Genomic DNA, 8,419 nt, shown 5'->3' with positions numbered 1-8,419 from the left:
TTTTGAAAAACTTTTTAAATATTCTCTTGAAATAATTTTTCAAAATCAAAAGTTATTTTTAATTTTCCTATGATTAAAAATTAAAAATTATCATGCAAATTTTAAAAAGTTTGTTTAAAATCTTCCAGAATCTTTTTTGAAAATGTTGTTTAAATTTTTGAATATTCTCTTGAAATAATTTTTCAAAATCGAAAGTTATTTTTAATTTTCTTAGGAATCGTAAGCATTCTTTTTGCATTAATATTATTGATCTTGTAGGTGCAAGATTATTCTTATATCTGAAAAAAAATGTAACGGTCCGGGAAAATGATAAATTGCTTAGGAAAAGTCAGGCTTAAAATTTGGATTTTGTAGCAATTCTGTTAATTTAATTTTTTAAATTGGTATTGTTTTTTCAGCAGTGTGGATACAAGGGAAGAGCAAGAAAGTAGAAGTATTATAAAGGAAGAAGTAGATTTAGACTCTTCTGAATTTTCACAAGAAGAAGAAAAAGAAGAAGACACCTTATTTGTAGACCCCATGGAGACAGAAATAATGGATTCGAGTAGTGATCCTAAAAATGAAGAAGAAAGGATAAAAAAATTACTCGAACAAATGAGACTTCGAAATAGATTATATCAAAGACGTTTTCGTGAGAGAAAAAAGGGATGTTTCTTGTTTGACAGGAAGGAAAGCCTTTATAATACAACAGTGAAAGAAGCAATGAGACACATTTTAAATAAAAATAAAAAGGAAACAGAAAAATTGAGACTTGATTGGGCGAAATTTCGTAAAAATATATGTCGAATACGTTATCGTGCCAAATTAAAGGGACGGCTTAATTTGGAAGTGGAAAAAATGATAAAAATGAAGGAAGAAAAATATTTGGCGAAAATGATATTGGATTATGAAAAGATATTAAATAATACACGTCTGAAAAATGGACTTGCACAACAATTGTCCATTGAGAATGCATCGCAAAGGTAAGATTGAATATTATAATATTCGTCAACGATTTTGGATACAAATTCTAAAAGTGAGCGCATTTTGAAAAATTTTGAGATCACATTTCTTCATGATTTAAAAATTCTCTGTACACTTGTTCATAGTACCTGAAAAGGAAAATGTTAATTTTCGATAGCCCTACAAGATTATCAAATCAACTTTTTAAATTTTTCGAAAAATTCAGATTTTGACTGCACAAAAACTAATCAAAAATTGCATTTTACGGTCAAACTATGCAAGAAATGAAAAAAAATAAAGCAAACATTGTGCATCCAAAAAATGTCTACAAATTGGTTATTAATCACTTCTTTATAGGACACGTAGTATTTGTTTTATTTATAAAAAAAACATTGAAAAACCCAAAATTAAATTTTTCGACCTCCGAAACAATCTAAGTAAAATTAAAGAGGCAGATTTTTTTATTTAATTTGAAAATATTAGAAGCAGCATTGACGGAAAACAGTGACGGAAAACTTTATCTATTTTTTTGAAATATTTCGAAAAAAATCACAGAATTACAATTAATAAATGATTTAATTTAAATGCTTCTGTTTCTGATGATTGATCCGTTTAGGTGAAAATTCAAGTATCTAGTTAAAAATTGATGTATTTTGTTAAAAAATTGTTTTTTATTTGTTGTTGTTTTTTTTTTGTTTAAATATCAACTACTGCACTTTTCGTTCAGAATTCAACTTTTTGGAATGAAGATTTAATTACTTGATTGAAAGTTATACTTTCGCTGAAAATTTATTTTTTGTCGTTGAAGATTCATCATTTTAATTGCAGATTCATGTTATTTCTTTAAAAAATGACCTATTTTGTTGAATATTTGTTTTTTGTTTCGCTGAAAATTAATTTTTTCTATCAAAAATTTAACTGTTGCAGTTGCAACTTAAACTGGTTTGTTGACAACATGTTTTTTTTTGCTGTAAATTATTTTTTTACTGAAAATGTCAATTCAGGTTTTGGTCAAAAGATTATAGTTTTTAGTTAAGAATTTGACTTTTAGTAGAAATTAATCTTTTTGTTGAAAATTCAATGTTTCTAGATTCTAGACAAATCATTTTATTTGAAAATGTATTTTGTTGGATTAAAATTCAGCTGTTCCAGTTAAAGATTCACCATTTTAGTTGAAAATTCATCACTTTGTTTAAAAATATAAATATTTTGTTGAAAATTAGTTTTGTTTTTGTTGAAAATTAGTCTTTTTTACCGGAAAATTCAATTATTTCATTTTTGGTGGAAATTTATCTTTTTTAGTTTAAAATCTGACTATTTGGTTAAAAATGTACTTTTTTTTAGTTGAAAATCTAATTATTTTATTAAAATTGTATGTATTTTGTGAAAAAATCGTCTTTTTCTTAGAAAATTAATATTCTTTTTTGAAAAGTTATCTTTTTGGCTGAAACTTGAAGTATTTAAGTTAAATATTCATCATATTAGTTCAAAATTCTTATTTTTGGTTGAAAATGAATCTGATTGGTTGAAAGTGAAACTCTGTTTTGTTAAAAATTCGTTTGTTTGCTTGAAATTAATTTTTTCAACGGAAAATTTAATTATTTTGTTTTTTGTTGAAAATTGATCGTTTTTAGTTTAAAATTCAATTCTTTGGTTTAAAAATTCATCTGTTGCGTTAAAAACTGGTACTTTTTTTGTTCAAAATTCTATTATTTTTGTAGAACATTTGAATGTTTGATTGAAAATTAAGTGTTTGGTTAAAAAATAAGTTTGCATGAAAATTCACATTTTTGGGTTCTAAATCCAAATGTTTTCTTAAGATTTTTCCTTTTTGGTTTGCAAATTAATCTCCTTTGGTAGAAATTTTATATAGGGATTAGTTTTCTTTGAGGATTCTACAATATTTTTTAAAAAGTAATCTTTTTTATTTGAAAATACAATTATTTTGTTGAACATTCGCTTATTTTATAAAAAATTAATAATCTTCGATTAAAAATTTCGCATTTGTGGTGGGAAACTAATCTTTTTGTTTAAAAATTTATCTTTATTGGTTGAAAATTAGCTTTTTTGTTGAAAATTGAATAGTATTATGACAAATTCTTCTAAAAAGAAACGAATTTTCAGTTTTTCGGAAATTTTCTACCAAAAATATGAATTTTTGAGCCAATAGTGGAACTTTCAATACAATGATGAATTTTTCTATTAAAAAAACAACGAAATTTTTACTAAATATAGGATTCTTTTCAACCAAAGAAGTGAATTCGTAACAAAAAATAGAATATTTAAATTTTCTGCAAAACGTAATATTTTTTAACGAAAAATATTACATTTTTATCAAAACAGGTGAATTTTCAACAAAAAATGGAGTAGTTAGAGTTAATTTTCAAATGAAATGATGAATCTTCATTATTCTAAAATTTCCCATATTACAAAATTTAACTAAGTTTTTATAAGCATTTTTTGTTGATAATTCACTTATTTAATTGAAAATTCGTCTTTTTTTTTTAGTAGAAACTTAATCTTCTTAGATGAGAATTCAGCTATTTAATTCAAATTTAATTTAATTTGGTAGAAAATTAATATTTTTTTATCCAAAATTTAACTATTCTATTTTATGTTAAAATTGTTTTTATTTGAAATTTCATCTCTTCCGATAAAAAAATGTCTTCGATTGAAAATTTAACTTTTTTTTAAATTAGTTTTTCTTTTGTTGTTAAAAATTAATTTATTTTAACTAGAACTTTGTCTATTCTTTTATTTGTTTAAAATTCATCTAGATGTTTGAAAATTAAGTTATTTTATTTAAAATTCTTTTTTTTTAAGTAAATTATTTTAACTGAAAATTTAAATATTCAATTTTTAGTTTTGAATTTATCTTTGTAAGTTGTAAACTTAACTTTTTGATTTAAAATTCCTATAATTTATTCAAAATTTTGTTGACAATTCAACTTTTTATTGTTAAAAATGAATTTTTGTTACCGACAGTATATCAATTTCAACTTTCGTTGAAACCTTCTTTTTTTTTTGTTGTTGAAAATTCCTGCATTTTTTTAAATTGGTCTTTTTGGAAGAAAAATCATCTGTGTAAGCTAAAATTCAACAACTTGAATAAAATGTACTTTTTTTTGGTTTAAGATATATAATTTTAGTTAGAAATCCATTTCTTTGGTTAAAAATGCATCTGTTTTGTTGGAAAATTATATTCTCTGTTGGAAAACGATTTCTGGGTTCGAAGATTTTATCATTGTGTTGAAAATAGTTTTTTATTTTATTGGAAAATTAATTTTATTATCTAAAAATGTAACTTTTTCTGGTAGAAATATATTATTAGTGGAAAATTCGTTTTTCTATCGTTTAACATTTTTTTTTCTTCTAGAAATGTATCTATTCCACTTTTTTTTAAATTGATATTTTTTATTAGAAAATTAATTTATTTTGTTTAAAACTCTTTTTTTTTTGCAATTAAAATTTAATCGTTTGAGCAGAATTTACTGTTTGAAAAGTTTAATAATTAGATAAAATTTTTTTGTTTTACGTTTCATCATTCTATTAAAAAATTTATTTTTCTGCTTAAAAATTCAACTATTTTGTTGAAAATTTGTTTTTCTTCTCCTAAAAATAAATTGTCTTTTCTAAAAATGTAACGTCTATTTTTGCTTTAGAATTGATCTTTTTAATTGAAAATTCATGTAGTTTGAAACTCTTTTTTTTTCTGATGGAAATTCAAATATTTTTATATAAATTATTGGTTAAAAAGGTAACTACTTAGTTAAAAGCTCTTTTCTTTGGGTGAAGATTTATCATTTTATTTGAAAACTTATTTCTTTGCTTGAAAATTCGTTTTTAAGAATGTTCAATTATTTGGGTTGAATATTCATTCTTTTTGTTGAAAAGTTAAATAATGGGTTAAAAATTAGTTCTTTTTTGTTCAAGATTCATTATTTATGTTAAAAAATAATTTTTTTGCTTGAAAATTGAACTATTTTATCGAAAATTCATTTTTCTCTGGTTGAAAATGTATTTTTTTTTGCTGGAAATGTAAGTGTTCTGGTTTTGCTTCAAAATTTAGATTCTTAGTTAAAAATTCATTCATTTTGGCTTTGGTTCAGGATTCAAATATTTTGTTGAAAATTTATATTTTTTGATTAAAGTTGACTGCTTTTGGTTCAAAATTGAAATATTTTGTCGTGAAAATATCTTTGAAAATTCATTCTTTGAATATTCATCTCTGTAGTTGTAAATTTAACTATTTTATTCAAAATTCCTTTTTTTGCTTGCAAATTAATTATTTTGAAAATTTAATGATTCGGTTTTTGGATTTAAATTTATTTTCTTTCTTTGAAAACTCAATAATTTAGTTTAAAACTGTACTATTTTGTAAAAAATTTCTTTTATTTTGATTCAAAAAATATTTTTAACTTCAAATTGATCTCTTTTAGTTGATTTTTTACGTATTTTGTTGAAAAACGGTCTTAGGTAATTTGTAGAATGCCCCTTAATAAAATTTCCGATTATTAAAAAAAAAAGCTGGACCGGGAAATGACCGGGAATTTTTTGAAACCGGGAAAAACCGGGAAATGACAGTGAATTTATTTTTTTGACCGGAAATTTTACAAATGTGTAGAAGAAAAACCTGTCCACGTTCGATTTTAACAGTTTTTAAATAATTAGTGAAATTGTTATGTTTTGCAATTATGCTATTATTTAGCTTACAATGCGTAATGAAAAATTTGTATACTTTAAAAATTTTCTATTTACAATTTTAATTTTTAAGCTTACATTTTTTATTTAAAGAATTTGTAAATGCTTTCTTGAAGACTTGAACAAATAAATAATAAAAGCCTTTGATGTTGAAAATTTTAGATAAAAAACAATTTTATATAATAAATAAATTTTTTTTATTTATCTGTACCTTAGGTAACAAAAAACGATTTGACAAACGATTTTAAACCAGTTCAAAATTTAAGAATTTTCAGATTTTAACGTTTAAACTTAAACTGTTTCAATTTGAAAGTCTTAGTCATTAAAAAAATGTGAACGTGTGACTAAACGTTTATAAACTATTTTCAATTAAAAAATAACTTTATAATAATATATTCTTAATTAAAGGATTTTATTAAATTTAAAAAATTGTTTCAGCCTAAAATATTCGAATTTTACCCCCATTTAATTCGAAATTTTTAACTGAAAAAATATTAATTATTGAATATTTAGCAATATTTTACTGTTCATTTACGACGATACAATTGAAACCAAATATTTAAAAGTAAAAAATCCTTAACTGCATTATTTGACATAGAAAGCCTGGAATTGTTAACATTTCGAAGCACCTTTAAACTTTGTATGTTACAATTTTAATTGTTGTATTTGAAAAATGCTTAATTTTTGAGTGAAATTTTGAAGTATAATTTACAATCGAACATTTGTAGAAAAAATTTGAGTAATTTTAAGAGATATTTAGGAGTTTTAAAAAGATAAAAAATTATCATGTAAAATTTAGAAAGATTTGTTAAAATTTTCTAGAATCTTTTTTGAAAATTTTCTTTAAATTTTTGAAAAATTTTTTGCATATTCTCTTGCAATAATTTTTCAAAATGAAAAGTTATTTTTAATTTTCCTAGGAATCGTAAGAAAATGTTTTTATTCTTTTGAAGCCTTTCACAACTCTTGAAAAAATCTAATTTTTTTGTTTAAAATCTTCGAAAATCTATATTTTGTTTTATATTAGGCTATCATTTCAAGTTTTGCATTAAGTTTGAATCTTTTAAAAAATTCTACATATCTCTTAAAATTACTCAAATTGCGCATAAAAATTATAAATGTTCAATTGTTATTTATACATCCAAATTGTAAATAAATTTTCTAAAATTTGCAGGATTTTCTGAAAATTATAGAAAAAATTCAATTCATTTTGACAGATATTTAGAAGTTCTGAAAAAAAAATTCAAAAATAATGTTTGAACTGAAAGGATGTTTGAACTATTTAAAAAGAAAATAATTGAAATTCTAATTTAAGGCCATGTGACGAGTGGGTCACGGGACGTGATTCCTACCTTAACCTCACTTTTTTTATTTCCCAGATTATTTTCACACGAAGCGCCACATCGAGTTGAAAATTTGGAACAATAAATAAGAAGCACTAAGAAAGGTGGGTCTGGTCCTAAATTAGTATAATTATGAAAAAAGCAAAAAAAAATTATTTACAAAAAAAAACTTTTTTCACAATCACACAAATTTAGGACCAGACCCACCATTCATATTGCTTCTTGTTTAGTATCCCAAATTTTTAACTTGATGTGGCTTTTCGTGTGATAATAAGTTGGGAAATAAAAAAAGTGGCGGTAAGGTAGGAATCTGGTCACGTGACACATGGCTCATCACATGGCCTTAAGAAAAGTTCAGTTAAAATTTTTTCAATTTTTCAATAATTGTTGTTTCTAGCTTAAAATTCCTTAAAACTATATAATTTTGAAAATTTTAGTCAGGATTGAAATTTGGATTTTTTAGGAACCCTGTTTATTTAATTTCTTAGATCTGTATTGGTTTTTTCAGCAGTATGGATACAAGGGAAGAGCAAGAAAGTAGAAGTATTGTAAAGGAGGAAGTAGATTTAGACGCTTCTGAATTGTTAAAAGAAGAAGAAGAAACACTATTTGTAGACCCCGTGAAGACGGAAATAATGGATTCGAGCAGTAATCCTAAAAATGAAGTAGAAGAAAGGATAAAAGAATTACTCGAGAAACTGAAGATTAAAAATAATTTATTTCAAACACGTTATCATGATAAAAAGAAGGAATGTGAAAAACATTTCAGTTCAGCGCCGTTCAGAAGGAAGGAAAGCCGTTATAATCATACAGTGAAAGAAGTAATGAGACGCATTTCAAACAAAACTGAAAAGGGAACTGAAAAATTGAGACTTGATTGGGTGCAATTTCGTAAAAAGATATATCAAATACGTTATCGTGCCAGATTAAGGGGACGGCTGAATTTCGAAATGGAAAAAATGCTACAAATGAAGGAAGTAAAATATTTGGCCAAACTGGTACTGGATTACGAAAAGATATTAAATAATCCACGCCTGGAATGTGGACTTGTACAACAATTCTCCTCCAGTGAGAATGTATCGCAAAGGTAAGATTGAATATTATAATATTCGTAATTTTTAAAAATAATTGAACAATTTTCTTTTCAAAACATTAAACTTCAATCAAAAGTACAGAAATACAAATACCAGAACTTTTCTACAAAGAAAAATGAATTTTCAATCCAAAAGGTCGAATTTTCTGTAAAAAAATATAAGATTTTTCAACATAATACATCAAGTTTCAACAAGATAAATGAATTTTTAAGAAAGTACGAGGGTAGTTCAATAAGTCAATTTTTGTTGGGTAAATTTTTTTTTTATTTTTCAACATAATCTCCTTGGAGCTCTATACACTTGGTCAATCGCTTTTCAAGTTTTTTTAATCCTTCAGAA

The 8,419-nt window shown here is 24.0% G+C and overlaps 2 protein-coding genes across 3 annotated transcripts in view; both read left to right on the top strand.

The window, feature by feature from the left end:
• LOC117181081 (trichohyalin-like) overlaps nucleotides 1-8,077 on the top strand; it is a 45,998-nt gene extending 37,921 nt beyond the window's left edge. Inside the window, exons 5-6 of the mRNA XM_033373649.1 lie at nucleotides 399-962; nucleotides 7,495-8,077. Of these exons, the coding sequence (XP_033229540.1) occupies nucleotides 399-962; nucleotides 7,495-8,077 (1,147 nt within the window). The remainder of the gene's footprint in view (nucleotides 1-398; nucleotides 963-7,494) is intronic.
• Nucleotides 1-8,419, top strand: part of LOC117181549 — an 83,986-nt gene that overhangs the window by 5,621 nt on the left and 69,946 nt on the right. The gene's annotated exons all lie outside the window — the stretch shown is intronic.

Source organism: Belonocnema kinseyi, chromosome 10 (assembly GCF_010883055.1).
Source record: "Belonocnema kinseyi isolate 2016_QV_RU_SX_M_011 chromosome 10, B_treatae_v1, whole genome shotgun sequence".
Classification (NCBI taxonomy): domain Eukaryota; kingdom Metazoa; phylum Arthropoda; class Insecta; order Hymenoptera; family Cynipidae; genus Belonocnema; species Belonocnema kinseyi.
This window is presented reverse-complemented; position numbering and strand designations above follow the sequence as displayed.